This window comes from Carcharhinus amblyrhynchos, unplaced genomic scaffold, assembly GCF_965287045.1.
Source record: "Carcharhinus amblyrhynchos unplaced genomic scaffold, sCarAmb.v2.hapA chromosome_178, whole genome shotgun sequence".
Lineage (NCBI taxonomy): Eukaryota > Metazoa > Chordata > Chondrichthyes > Carcharhiniformes > Carcharhinidae > Carcharhinus > Carcharhinus amblyrhynchos.
The window spans coordinates 311,314-326,786 of NW_027649918.1; the positions used below are offsets into that span (position 1 = coordinate 311,314).

General features: G+C 47.7%; 1 protein-coding gene across 2 annotated transcripts; it reads right to left on the bottom strand.

Moving 5' to 3' along the window:
- Window positions 1-9,380: 9,380 nt before the first annotated feature.
- LOC145338802 (keratinocyte differentiation factor 1-like) lies at window positions 9,381-14,290 on the bottom strand. 2 transcript variants are annotated; one of them, XM_080183204.1, is made up of 3 exons: window positions 13,210-14,290; window positions 10,965-11,039; window positions 9,381-10,031 (listed from the first exon to the last, which is right to left on the bottom strand). In XM_080183204.1, exons 1-3 carry the CDS (start codon window positions 14,276-14,278, stop codon window positions 9,955-9,957), a joined length of 1,221 nt encoding a protein of 406 aa, XP_080039330.1. In that variant the 5' UTR covers window positions 14,279-14,290; the 3' UTR covers window positions 9,381-9,954. The 2 variants fall into 2 exon arrangements, with proteins under 2 accessions (XP_080039330.1, XP_080039329.1); XM_080183203.1 differs by having other exon boundaries at window positions 9,381-10,034.
- Window positions 14,291-15,473: the final 1,183 nt, after the last annotated feature.

Here is a 15,473-nt window from a genome sequence, read left to right on the forward strand (position 1 = left end):
CAGATCACAATCAGTAAGGATAGGCAACAACACCTCCTCCGTGATAATCCTCAACACCAGTGCCCCACAAGGCTGTGTTCTCAGCTCCCAACTATACTCTTATGACTGTGCAGCCACATTCCCCTCCAATTCGATTTTATGTTTGCTAATGACACCACCGTAAGGAGTCACATCTCAAACAATGACGAGACAGAGTACAGGAATGAGATAGAGAATCTGGTGAACTGGGGTGTGGCAACAATAACCTCTCCCTCAATGTCAACAAAATGAAGGAGATTGTCACCAACTTCAGGAAGCGTAAAGGAGACCATGCCCCTGTCTACATCAATGGGGACAAAGAAGAAAGGGTCGAGAGCTTAAAGTTTTTGGGTGTCCAATTCATCAACAACCTGTCCTGGTACCCCTCATGCCAACATTATAGTTAAGAAAGCCCACCAATGCCTCTGTTTTGTTAGAAGACTAAGGAAATTTGGCATGTTAGCTATGACTCACCAACTTTTACAGATGCACCATAGAAAGCATTTTTCTGTTGTATCACTGGTCTGGCTCCTGCTCTGCCAAGACTGCAAGAAACTAAAAAGTTGTGAATGTAGCCCAATCCATTACGCAAACCAGCTCCCATCCAGTGACTCTGTCTACATTTCCCACTGCCTCGGCAAAGCAGCCAGCATAATTAAGGCCCCTATGCACCCTGGACATTCGCTCTTCCATCTTCTTCTTTTGGGAAAAAGATACCAAAGTCGACCCAAGAACAGTTTCTTCCCTACTACTGTCAGACTTTTGAATGGCCTTACCTTGCATTTTGATCTTTCTCTACATGCTAGCTATGACTGGAACGCTACATTCTGCACTCTCTCCTTTCCTTCTCTATGAACAGTATGTTTTGTTTGTATAGCACACAAGAAACAATACTTTTCACTGTACGTTAATACATGTGACAATAATAAATCAAATCAAATCATTATCCAGTTGGCTGGAAACTGGTGTCACTGGGTTGTATTGGAATCTGTCCAGCCACAGCCAAAAAATCTCCTGCGTCATTAACTCTAGGATTCAAACACCAATTCATAGCCCCCTCTATTTCCTGTCAATATGCTTCCTCCTCAATACCATCATCTGAAAGCACAATAAGTTTACTTCTATAGCCAGCCCCAACTCCACCTGACTATCATGTCTTAACCCCATCCATTGTTGGTGATTTGTTACATGCCTTGTCTGACATCCAGTATTCAATTAACAGAAACTTTAAATATTGGGAAGGCAGAAACCATTGTCTCCAGTTCCATCTATAAACTCTAAAGACCATAGATTCTGTACTTTGCGCTGGCCAGTGTCTGAAGTTGCACCAGACCATGTTAGTTTCTGATGCACTGTTTTCTATAAAGACCACATATCCCACCAGAAATATCACCTGTCTTCATCTGTTTCTCAGCCCATCTGCTGCTGAAACTTCCATGCATGCCTTTGCTATCTCTAAACTTGGCTATCCTTGCTTTGCCAACTTTCACCCTCCAGAAACTGGGAGCTTATCCAAAGCTCTGCTCTCTTTACCCTAACTCACACCAGGTTACATTCAACGATCATCCCTATGTTCACTAACCTAGAATTTTATCCTCATTTTCAAATCCCTCTATGGTTATCTCCATAACCTTCTCCAATCTTACAACCCTGTGAAATATCAGGGTTCCTCCAATTCTGGCTTTTCACACATCACCGATTTTAATCTCTCCCTCATTGACAGCTGTCTTCAGCTGCCTAGACTCCAAGCTCTGGAATTCCCTCCTTAAACCTCTCTGCCTCTCTCTCCTTACTTTTAAAATGCTCCTTAAACTACTTAAAGCATATGAGGCCAAGACATTGAATATTTTCAGGAAGTAGTTAGATATAGCTCTTGGGGCTAAAGGGATCAAAGGATATGGGGGGGAAAAGCAGAAACAGGTTAGTGAGTGTGATGATCAGCCAAGATCATATGAATGGCCTACTCCTATTTTCTAGGTCTATTTGTAGGGTGATGAAATTTGCTGATGACACGAAGATGAGTGGAAAAGCAAATTGCGTGGAGGGTGTGGAAAGTCTGCAGAGAGATCTGGATAGGCTGAGCGAGTGGGCGAGGACCTGGCAGATCTGGCAGATGTTAGCAAGTGTGAGGTTATCCACTTTGGCAGAAATAATAGTAGGAGGGATTACTATTTAAAAGGTGAAAAGCTGCAGCATGCTACTGTGCAGAGGGACCTGGGGGGTCCTTGTGCATGAGTCGCAAAAACCCAGTCTGCAGGTGCAGCAGGTGATCAAGAAGGCGAATGGAATGTTGGCCTTTATAGCGAGGGAGATCTTATATAGACCTTATAGAGGGAGGTCTTGCTGCAACTGTACAGGGTACCGGTGAGGCCGCAGCTGAAGTACTATGTGCAGTTTTGGTCGCTGCACTTGCGGAAGGATATATTGGCCTCGGAGGGAGTGCAGAGAAGGTTCACTAGGCTGATACTGAAGATGACGGGTTTGGCCTATGAAGACAGACTAAACAGACTGGGTCTGTACTCATTGGAGTTTAGAAGAATGAGGGGGGATCTTATACAGACGTATAAGATAATGAAGGGGATGGATAGGGTAGAGGTAGAGAGATCCTTCCCGCTTAAAAAGGATATCAGGACTAGAGGGCACAGCCTCAAGATAAGGCGGGGGGGGGGCAATTTAGATCAGAGTTGAGGAGGAACTTCTTCACTCAAAGGGTGGTGAATCTCTGGAATTCTCTGCCCGTTGAAGTGGTGGAGGCTACCTCGCTAAATATATTTAAGTCACGGGTAGATAGGTTTCTGATATTCAGGGGAATTAAGAATTATGGGGAGAAAGCGGGAAAGTGGAACCGATCCACTTCAGATCAGCCATGATCTTATTGAATGGCGGGGCAGGCTCGAAGGGCTAGATGGCCTACTCCTGCTCCTATTTCTTATGTTCTTATAGGTCTCTATGTAACCTACCACTCTGACCAAGCTTTTGTTTATTTCTCCTAATACCTGTGTGTTTTAGTACCAAATCATATTTTATGAGCTCCCTTAGGTTGTTTTGTGTTAAAGGTGCTATTTAAATGATAGTTGTTGTCACAGGCGTGAGACTGCTAACCCATTAGTACCCTGTGATTACAGATATTGAATAATTGAAGCATTTTTCTATTTTTGACTCTAATACGTTTGGCTTTGATTTGAGCATTGGTAATTGTAGTGCTTGAGGATAATAATCAGGAAGTGGAGCAGAAATCCAGCATCCTTGGCCGAGTATCTGCACTAAGTTCACTTGTCACACACAACTCTTGCTGAGCTCTTGCAGCGCAGGCTCGTTGGGCCAAAGGGCCTGTTTCCCAGGCTGTTTTCGTTCTTTGTTCTTTCACTGTAATCTGTCAGGGCCATAGCTATTTACACTGGCTCAATCTGAGGATCAGTTTCTGACTCATTCTACCCTGTCCTGTTTTCATGTTGTAAAGTAAACTGTGAATCTGCAAACACCAATGGGTATTCAAGGTTAGTCAAGAGCTTTCACCTTCATTATCTTAGCATTGCTGCTGTTCTGGAAATGATTGTGTGATCTGGATGTTTACTGATAAGTGGGAGGACATGTGTAAGCACATGTATAAGCTCCAGGAACAGCTCTCTTTAGGTGAGACTGCAATGCACCAAGTTGAGCAGAGGAACCGTTTAGGATTATCTGATGAACAAGAGTCCAACATTTATGGCTGATCAGTGTGAATGGTCGCACCAATTCTTTCATGTGGGCATAACTGTCAGGGTTAGCATTTGTTATGCAGCCCCAGTTGCCCATGTACAAGTGACTTGCTAGGCCATTTCAGAGGGTTGTGGTTTTGGAGTCACATAGAGGCCAGACTGGGTAAGGATTGCAGATTTCCTTCTTTAAAAGGACATTCCTAACCAGGTGGGCTTTTACAAAAATCAATGATGGCTTCACAATCACTATTACTAAGACTAGCTTTCAATTCCAGATTTTTGCTTAACTCATTTAAACTCTACCAGCTGCCAGAGTAAGATTTATACCCATGGATGAGCCTGAGCCTCTGGATAACAAGTCCAGTGACAGTAGCATTATGTCAACATCTCCACCTCTGAGCTCCTTTAGTTCATTGATTTGGAATTCACAGCCTGAGAGTGTTGTGGAGGCAGGTTCAAACATGGCTTTCAAAAGATACTTAGATCATTACCTGAAGAGGAAACATTTACAAGACTACAGATGATTGAATTATTCAACCAGGACACCCATCTCATTTGTGTTAGCTCTTCAACTGAGATTGGGCAGAGGACATGGCCTCTCTTCTTTGTGATCTGCCACTTATATTTCAGCTCACATCCAACCCTTGTTGCTCCTTGTAATGCCTTGCCCTTATCTTGTAGCTTGTTGCCTTCTTGTCTCCTGGGCCTTTTTCTTCTTAAAAATTAACATTTATGTTAGTTTTCTCTTGTGTGGGGTGGTGAATGGGGATACTTTCCGAGGCAGAAGAGTGGGGGTGGGGGTGGGGGTGAGGGCAAGAACAAAGGAAAACAGGGTGATGGTCTGCTTTTAGAGTCAGAGATATACAGCATGGAAACAGTCCATGCCACCCTTTCTTTTTGAAAACCCCTAAGCTAATCCCAATTGCCCACATCCCTCTATACCCATTGTATCCCTGTAACTATATAAATGCTTTATAAAAGACAAAATTGTACCCACCTCTACTACTACCTCTGGCAGTTTGTTCCACTCGCCACCCTGTGTGAAAAAATTGCCCCTCTGGACACTTTTGTATCTCTCCCTTCTCACCTTAAATCTACGCCCTCTAGTTTTAGACTCCCCTATCTTTAGGAAAAGATATTGACTATGTAGCTGATCTGTGCCCCTCATTATTTTATAGACCTCTACAAGATCACCCCTTAGCCTCCTACGTTCCAAAGACAAAAGTCTCAATCTATCCAGCTTCTCCTTATAACTCAATTCACCAAGTCCTGGTAGCATCCTAGTAAATCTTTTCTGCACTCTTTCTAGTTTAATAATATCCTTTCTACAATAGGGTGACCAGAACTGCACATAGTATTCCAAGTGTGGCCTTACTAATGTCTTGTATAACTTCAACAAGACGTCCTAATCCTGTATTCAATATTCTGTCTGATGAAACCAAGCATGCCAAATGCCTTTCTATAATAATTCACCATTCTGTCCACCCGTGACTCCACTTTCAAGAAACTATAAACATGTACCCCTAGATCTCTTTGTTCTGTAACTCTCCCTAATGCCCTACTATTAACCAAATAAGTCCTTCCCTGGTTCAATGTACCAAAATGCATCACCTCGCATTTGTCCAAATTAAACTCCATCTGCCATTCGTCAGCCCACTGGCCCAATTGATCAAGATCCCGTTGCAATCGGAGATAACTTTCTTCACTGTCCACTATGCCACCAATCTTAGTGTCATCTGCAAACTTACTAACCATGCTCTTATATTCTCATCCATTTTGTCATATTTTAGGTAGTTGGGGGGTGGGGGTGGTGGTGAGGGGAGGTGGTTGTTGAGGTGGCGTGTGTTAGGAGGAGGGGGCTGCTAGGTTGAGAGTTTACTTTTCAACTGAGAGGGTGAGGCTGTGGGATTAGTTTTGGATTGACAAAGGCTGCCTGAAAGTATTTAGTAAAGGCGTTTAGATAGTGGTGGCTGTTACAGGTCCAGACAGTGCTGGTCTCCTCGTGGGTTAGAATTGACAAATGTGTCCCATTGCCTCAGTGGGGGGTGGGGGACAGCGATGGTGAGTTGGGGGGGGGGGGGGGGGTTGTTGGTGAGTGGGGGTGGAAAGAGAACCAATGCAGACAATACAGTGAAATGCCAGAGGAAGAATCCACCATCACCCAAAGCCCTACATCAACATTTCACTGAACTGCAGTGAACTTGGATAGGATATTTGACCATGCAGTATAAATGAGCTTACCACCCACAAGTCTTCTTACAGCTCAGCACTTTAACCCTTTGACATATGGGTGCTGAGATCAACAGGTTCAGGTCAGCTAATTACACAGATTAGCTGTATAATGCTAAATAGCTCCTCATCTAAACTAATTCTCCTAAAAGTTGGGAATTCTAACTCAAATGTAAAAGATGTGGACTCTGACCATAGCAGCCATGTCCCCTGTCATCTGAGGGCCATCCTCTTTTGCAGGATGGCCTAACTACAATGGTGATGATAGTTGTACCAAATACCTGCCCAAAGCCAGTGTCCTACAAGCAAACTTTAAATCAGACTTCGAAGATACATAGGATTGGTGAAAGACTTTTGAGTTTAATGTCATAGTGATTGAAGAATGGGGTGGCTTAAGAGTCTTTGAAGCTGAAACTGAAATCCCTGATCTGTACATCTCAGGCTACACCAAGTGGAACCTTTAGTCCTTAAGATTGGTGAAAATTGAGGTTGATACGCTATTCCAAACAAGATTCATTTATTTTGGGACCTGAAGCCCACAGACAAACTTTGGCAATTGAAGAGCAAGGCCTTCGCTGTTCTCCATTCCTAATGGATTGCTGGTATCTAGGTTCCCATTGAGAAAACATTGAATAGATTCTTATAGAAAGTTTCTCTCCAGTACTGAGTAACCGTAATGTGGGCCTTGAACTGACATTTCATCCAGTGATTGCTTACAAGGGGCTATTTTCACATCATCTGTGACTCTGTGCTCACTATAGTGATCTGCTGTAAACAATGTAGACAGTTCGAACTCATTACTGTGGCCTTGTGTTAATCTATCACCCACGTACCATTGAACCTCAAACAATGGGGAAAAAAACAACTTTGATTACTTCCTTTGGTAATCATTAAACAAACCACTGCAGTTTCCAGCACAGTTGTTGACAAATCACACTATCAACCATTGGAAGGACAAGGAGCCTGCTGCCAAGGAACAATTCCTGCTTTCCCCACAGCTTCACTCTCTGGTTTCATCACGACCTGGAATCCAGTTCAGTCTTTAGCTGAAGTTCTTAATGATCCAACTGCACCATACCTTACTCCAACACTCACCAATAACCTGTGCCCTATCTAATCTCTCATATTAATCCAGCCTACCCAATTGCTTTAAATCCATTCAGCCCAATTGCAGTTAGTATTTAAGCACGGCCTGATTTAAAAACCTGTGTGCAACTCCATAAGCATCAAACCGAACATACATCTCATTCACTTGTTCTCTTGGGGCCCTCAGAACCCCACTTCCACCTACACTTGCAGGCAGGAGTGATCTACAGTTTCCTCCATAAAGCATCAGTGAGGGAATGAGGAACACAGTCAACAACAGACCAAATTCTGTGAATACTGGAACAAAATAGCTCAATGAGTTGATTCTGCGGCACTGTACCCAAGTGGCTGCTGGGAATTTTTGCTGATTGGAATCAGAGACCTCAGGGTGAGGGCTGAGGATACAGTCAGAGCTTGTTGGGCAAGACCATGCTGAGATTTGAAAATGAGTTGCCTGGGGCAATGAAAGTACCAAAATACATGGAGAAAGCAAATAAACAATACTAACAACAAACACAATGTTTGTATCCTGCTGGCAGAGGGAGTAGTGTGAAAGACTAAGTGGCAGACAAGATGGTTAAAGGGAACCAATTTAAATGGAATATTAAATGCGATGCAGAATATTAAATGTGATTAAAAGTAAAGGGTGGCACTGTGGTGAGCACTGCTGCCTCAGTGCCAGGGACCTGGGTTTGATTGTGTGTGCGTGCGCGCAGTTTGCACATTCTCCCCATGGCTGCTTGGGTTTGCTCCGGTTCTCCCCCTCCCCTGCCACAGCCCAAAGATGTGCAGGTTAGGTGGATTAGCCATTATAAATTCACAGGGCACAGGGATAGGGGCAGAGGAATGTGCTCTCCAAGAGTCAGTGTAGACTCAATGGGCCAAATGGCCTCTTTCTGCACTACAGGAATTCTAAGGATTCTACATGCAATCAGGTTTATTGGCCATGCTAAATTTCCCCTTAGTGTCCCAAGATATGTAGGTTAGGGGGATTAGCAGGATAAATGCATGGGCCTGGGGTAAGATGCTCTGTTGGAGAGTACATGGGTCAAATGGCTTCCTTACGCACAGTAAAAAGTCTGACAACACCAGGTTTTAGTCCAACCTATTTATTTGATAATATTCTCACTAGCTTTCGAGGGGACAGCCTCTTCGTCAGGTGAATGGAGAGTATGGAGAGGTGAACTCTCCATTCACCTGACGAAGAGGCTGTCCCCTCGAAAGCTAGTGAGAATATTATCAAATAAATAGGTTGGACTAAAACCTGGTGTTGTCAGACTTTTTACTGTGTTTACGCCAGTCCAACGCCGGCATACCCACATCATTCCTTACGCACTGCAGGGATTCTACGATTATTCAGAATGTAGCAGATCAATCAAAATGAGTGAGAAGTCGCTCTTTATGAAAAAAGAAGCACTTTCTTTTTAAAGTATTTGACCACTATTTATTAAAAAAATCTTACACCTGCACCCACATCATCGACCTTTCCCACTATAAATCCCTTTATAGTGAAAACTAGTGTAGTCATGTTGTAATTACAGCTTCCCATGAGTGGTGGCGCTGCTAAACCTCCATTTTTCCCAACTCCCAGACCCTGTCCTGCCATAGGAAAACCTTCCAGATTGGTCTCTGCTACATTCACTGGAAGTAAGTTCACAGCAGAGACTGGTTCATATGAGGCTGTCAGTTGAAAACACGAAACAGAAGCATCCTTTCATGTAACCATTAAGTAAAATATTTAAAAACTATAAATGAATTTAAAAACCCTACAGAAATAGAATTAACAGATGGGGAAATCTGTCACACAATGTCCCACAGTTTACAGCACAGATGGGTTAATATACCAGCGGGAAAGGACCTCAATGGGTTAGCATACCAACAGGAATGGCTTTGATGGGCAGAGTGGGTCACTACAGGTTTACAGCACCACCTGTCTGCGCAGAGAGGCAGCAGCAAACTCAGTTTCAGAAATCCACTGTGAACCACAGGGCTCCTCTACCCTTCCTAGGATCGATTCACAGCTTCCAGCAATACTAAACTTCCCAGCTACCATCTGATGATTCATCCTAAGAGATGGTCCACCTAAATCTAGACAGTGTGGCTATTCAGGATATTGAACCATACAGGGCATCACAGCTGAGTCCAATCCTGCAAGTACAGTGGACAAGATGGAGGGGATAGTGACTGAGGTATAGCTGTCCTGTTCTGAGGCGACCTTACCTGGACCTTTGCCTGAATGGAGACTTTGAGGGGGGAAAATGAGATGGGGTGTCAGTGGGGCTCAAAAATAGTTCAAGTCAAGAGGGTGGGGTCACAGGGACCGAAGCAATTTTCAAATTGCAGACGAGATTCCAATTTTCGCTTTAATATAAAATACAACTTATTAAAATCAACGTCTCTCACCGCAATTCACCATCTGGTTCAGTGACAGGAAACAATGTACAAAATATGCAAAGTAACTGTACAACCTCCACCCCTCCCGCACACCAATCTTCCTCAGTATCAAGACAACACCCAATCTGGAGAGCAAACCTGTGACCAGTTCCATATTTACAGCAGCTCCTGTCTCACTGGCTCCCAATGGGCTGTGAGAACCTCCCACCCGACCCCACCCCTCCCACATCGCTGATCTTCAGCACTGAGCTGGGGGCTCCTCATCTGCAGTGGGGCTGGGGTGTGGAGTGGAGCAGAGCAGAGGGAGATTGGCCACCCCCAGGCTAACAGCACCATACTTGGATACTGGAGACTCAACTCAGAACCAGGGCAACTCCCCGGGTGCTGCTGGCAGGGGGAAAAACAGCTTCACAGTTAAAAAATTCAACTCCACGCTTTACTCCAGACCTAGAATGTCCGGCCTCTCTGATCATTCCAGACCCACATCCCCCAGTCCAATTCTTATCGCGGGATGGCCTGCTCTCCAATCTTAGAGATAGACTTTGAGCAGTGGTGCTCCTGATGAATCAGTCTCTGTATCCTGAAGAGAATCGTATTTTTGCAAATCTGCTGAGAGAAAGAGAGAAAAGTGAGTATCAGGATCTCAATGGGGATGCATATCCTGAGGTTGGGTTACAGAGGAGGGTCCTGCCTGCAGCATTTGAACAAAAGTCATGGGTCACATCAAATCAGGAGCAACCGCTCAGAACAGTGACAGGACAGGTTATTGGAGGAGACAGGAAAGTGGAATTGCGGTTATGGTCACATCAGCCATGATCTTACTGAATGGCAGAGCAAATAAGGGCCAAGTGCCTACTTCTGCTCCTAATCCATATGCTCATATGACAGTCATCTGTGCACAGATTACACAATAGAGGAAATAAGAGATGAGAGCAACACCTATTGGAAAATGGGGGCAGAGTGTGAAGGGGGGGAGGGGGAGAGTTGAGGTTGCAGAGAGGGCAGGGCAGATGGGGTTGCAGAGAGGCGAGGTTTAGAAGCCTGATCCCAGCCCTGCGGCCCCAACTCCCACTTCCTCCTCTCTGAAGGGGGGAGGTAAGAGTTGGGGCCACAGAGAATGGGATGTGGGGGGAGGGGGGAGGGTGGGGAGGAGAGAGCGAGGGGGGGTGGGGAGGAGGGGGGGGGGTGGGGAGGAGAAAGAGAGGGGGGGTGGGGAGGAGAAAGAGAGGGGGGTGGGGAGGAGAAAGAGAGGGGGGGGTGGGGGGGAGAGAGAAAGGGGGGGGGGAAAGAGGGGCAGACAAAATAACTGAAGAGAAAAAGGACAGAAAAAAGGCAGCGTCATTCACAACACATCTTTAAATATGAAGTGAAAGCAGCTTCCCACTCTCCACCAGGTACACAAATCCTGCAACCTAGACACTGATGAGGAACAGGATTCCTGGCTGAACAACTGTCGAACCCAAACTAGGGAATTTTGTGTCTGGATTATTCAGCCTTGAAGAGTTCAGTTCCTCCACTTGCACTGTATTTGGGAATTACCTGGAGAACCCAGGCCATGCATTTGTCTTGCTTTCAAATCGAGCGGGTCCACGACTGAAATCTCCAGGTTAAGCTCTAAACAGAAAAAAATCAGAAATCACAGTTTTGCAATCACATTCCAGTCAAGCCCCGTTTAACACCTCTCCCCCCAGGTGCAGATAAACATCAAACCCTGCACAGATCCCAAACGCGCACAACCAACTACTACAGACCAAGTTCAACTCCAGTGCGTACATTCCTGCGCCTCTCCAGCGGTGCTGCAACGCAATCCTACTCCCTCCCAGTTCACCTGCAGTGCATTCCCCCTCCCCCTTGCCCCCGTCCCCCAGCACAACTGCAGGGCATCTCTGCAAACCCAGTGTAGCCCCAACATATCTCTGCCCGCACCCCCACCACCTCCCTCCCCCCCCACCCAATGCAGCTCCAGTGCATCCCCCTGCCCTTAGTCCGTCATGACAGGCTGAAGCAAAAGGTTAAATCTCACGGGATCAAAGCTGAACTAGCTAGATGAGTACAGAACTGGCTTGGCCATGGAAGACAGAGGGTAGCAGTGGAGGGGTCTTTTTCTGATTGGAGGTCTGTGACTAGTGGTGTTCTGCAGGGCTCTGTACTGGTACCTCTGCTATTTGTGACATATATATATATAAATGATTTGGAAGATGATGTAGCTGGTCTGATTAGTAAGTTTGCGGATGACACAAAAATTGCTGGAGTTGCGGATAGTGATGAACATTGTCAGAGATTACAGCAGGATATAGATGGGCTGGAAAATTGGGTGGAGAAATGGCAATGGAATTTAATCCAGATAAATGTGAAGTGATGCATTTTGGTAGATCTAATGCAGAGGGAGGAAACAATAAATGGCAGAACCATCAGGAGTATAGACACACACAGAGGGATCTGGGTGTGTAAGTCCACAGATCCTTAAAAGGTGGCAGTACAGGTGGAAAAGGAGGTGAAGAAGGCATATGGCATGCTTGCCTTTATTGGACGGGGTATAGAGTATAAAAGTTGGCATAGGATGTTGCAGTTATATAGAACGTTGGTTAGGCCACATTTGGAATACTGCATCCAGTTCTGGTTGCCACACTACCAGAAGGATGTGGAGGCTTTAGAGAGAGTGCAGAAAAGGTTTACTAGAATGTTGCCTGGTATGGAGGGCATTAGCTACGAGGTGAGATTGAGTAAACTAGGGTTGCACTCCCTGGAAAGGCGAAGGTTGAGGGGCAACCTAATAGAAGTTTATAAAATTATGAAAGGCATAGATAGGATGAACAGTAGGAAGCTTTTTCCCAGGTCAGAAATGACAAACACAATGGGTCACAAGTTCAAGGTAAGGGGTGGGGAGAGCAAGGTTCAATACAGATATGCGGGGCGGGGGGGGGGGGTACTTTTTTTTACAGAGGGTGGTGGAGGCCTGAAATGCACTACCAAGGTAGGTGGTTGTGGCAGACATGCTAGGATCATTTAAGACTTATCTAGATAGCCACATGAACAGACTGGGAACAGAGGGATACAAATGGATGGTCTAATTTGGAACACCTGATTGGTACAGATTTGGAGGATCTGAGGGCCTGTTCCTGTGCTGTATTCATCTTTGTTCTAGTGCAGCTCCAGTGCACCCCCCTTGCCCCTAGTGCAGCTCCCGTGCACCCCTCCCCTTGCCCCTAGTGCAGCTCCCGTGCACCCCTCCCCTTGCCCCTAGTGCAGCTCCAGTGCACCCCCCCTTGCCCCTAGTGCAGCTCCAGTGCACCCCCCCTTGCCCCTAGTGCAGCTCCAGTGCACCCCCCCTTGCCCCTAGTACAGCTCCAGTGCACCCCCCTTGCCCCTAGTGCAGCTCCAGTGCACCCCCCCTTGCCCCTAATGCAGCTCCAGTGCACCCCCCCTTGCCCCTAGTACAGCTCCAGTGCACCCCCCTTGCCCCTAGTGCAGCTCCAGTGCACCCCCCCTTGCCCCTAGTGCAGCTCCCGTGCACCCCCCCTTGCCCCTAGTGCAGCTCCAGTGCACCCCCCCCTTGCCCCTAATGCAGCTGCCGTGCACCCCCCCTTGCCCCTAATGCAGCTCCAGCACATCTATTCTCAGTGCATCCCTTTCTGCCCTGGGTCACTCCTGTACATTCCCCCGCCCCCAGGCAGCCCCATTGCATCCTCCCGCCCCCTGCGTCACTCCAGTGCATCCCTTGCCTCCCCCTCTCCCCAGTGCTGCCTCCCAGTGCATCCCCCTGCCCCCGGGGCACCCGCCTCACCTTCACTGGGTAAAGTGGTCTCAGTTTGTGGTTTGGGGTCAGCAGAGGTCAGAGTCAGCAGCCTGTCCTCGCTGGCCTCCTGCCAGCGCTTCTTCTTCTTGGACTTGCGGGTGCTGATGCGGACGATGCCGGTGACGATGCGGCACTCGGCGTCCTTCTCGTCGATCTTGTAGTCCTTGGTGATGCTGCCGATCAGCTCGCTGATCTCGCTGCTCTTGCTGATGAAGGTGGTGTCCGAGGTGCACTGGGCCAGCATGTCGATCTGGTGGATGCTGAAGAGCTCCAGCAGCTTGCGGCTGATGTACTGGTCCAGCTCGGCGCTCGACATGGACACGTTCAGCTCCGTGTTCTCCAGGTCCTCCTCCAGGAAGGAGGGGAACTCGTCCGAGACGCGCTTGTGGGAGGCGGGCGAGGCGCTGCCCGGGCTGTCGGAGCGGTGACCGGCGGCGGGCGGCGGCGGCGGCTCCTTGCGGCACGAGTCCACGGACAGCCGGCCGTTGTTCTTCCAGATGACCTGCTGGCCCCCCAGCTTGACATCGTAGTAGTTGAAGCTGCTGCCGGCCAGCGGGGGCTTCTTCCTGGGGCCGGGCTGCGAGCTGAGGGCGATGCCCAGGGTGGGGTTCTCCAGGTAGCGGATGGTGTTGCCCCGCTCCAGCTCCCTGGCCCCGGCCGCCGTCTCGGCGCTGTTGCACGGGCTGTAGACCCCCGAGTCAGCCTTGCAGAGGCCGCAGCTCAGCACGCAGCACAGCAGCGCTCTCACCGCCTGCCAGCTCGCACAGCCCGGGCCGCACCAGCGGCACACCGCCCCCGCCGCCGCCGCCTCCTCGTCCGCCCCCTCGGCCGCAGAGCCCGGCAGGAAGCCCAGGCTCTCCGAGTGCTTCCCGTTCGAGTCCCGGGGATCCGCCTTGTACTGGTGGCCCCTGCCCGCCCTCCGGCCCCCCGCCGCCGGGCTCTCCGACACCTCCAGGCTGAGCGAGTCCACCGCGGCGGGCGACAGTGGCGGGGGGCTCACACACCTGGGCTTGGGGGCAGCCCGCTGGGCAGCCGCTGTCCACCGAGCTCCTTGCATGGCCTGGACTGAAGGACCTGCAAGGGTCAGAGAGAGAAGATGAAATTTCACTCAACACCTATATGCTTGAGGGGGGGGGGGGGATCCCAACAAAGTTTTAAAAGTTTATTTGTGTCACAAGTAGATTTCCATTAACACTGCAATGAACTTATTGGAAAAACATGCACTTCACTAAACATTACCGACAGACAGACAGACAACAGCATGGTGGGGTGGGGTGGGGGTCTGAGGATATTTGCAGAACTCTGGACATCAAATTTAGGGAAAAGTGGGCAGTAGAGAAGGCAAAGGGTAGGTCCAGAGGATGTAGGGAGATGGGGGGCATTACTACAATTCTGTAAACACAACTGCTGCACCCAGTCAGATAATGGGCTGAATGGCCCATTTAAAAAACAACTTAAAGTTACAAAACTAAGTAACAAAGTAGACAGAGATAGCTCACCACGTGGTTAGCACTGCTGCCTCCCAGCAATAGGGACCTGGGTTTCATTCCTGGCCTAGGTCACTGCCTGTGCAGCGTCTGCACGCTTTCCCACTGTCTGCATGGGTTTCCTCCGGGTGCTCCGGTTTCCATCCACGGTCCAAAAGACATGGTTAGATGCATCAGCGATGCTGAATTCTCCCTGTGGACCTGAACAGGCACCAGAGTGTGGCGACTAGGGGATTTTCAGAGTGATTGCATTGTAATGTTAATGTAAGCCTACTTGTGGTACTAATCAATCTTAAACTTAATCCATCTTCTTGCTTACAACAAAAAACAATTCATACTGAATCCAATTCATGGTCCTCACAAGAGATGATGTGGAGATGCTGGCATTGGACTAGGGTAAGCACAGTAACCTGGTGTTGTGAGACATCTTAAAAGTCCAACAGGTTTATTTGGTAGTACAAGCCACAAGCTTTTGGAGCACCCGGAGTGTGGGAGTTCTGAGCACAAAGAGCATATAAACACACAAACTCAATTTACAAAATAATGGTTGGAATGAGAGTCTTTAAGACTTGATTACTTGTAAAGGTACAGACAATGCGAGTGGAGAGAGGGTTAAAGCACAGGTTGAAGAGATGCGTATTGTCTCCAGCCAGGACGGTTAATGAGATTTTGTAAGCCCAGGCAAGTTGTGGGGGTTACAGATAGCGTGACATGAACCTAAGATCCCAGTTGAGACCGTCCTCACGTGCAGAATTTGGCTATCAG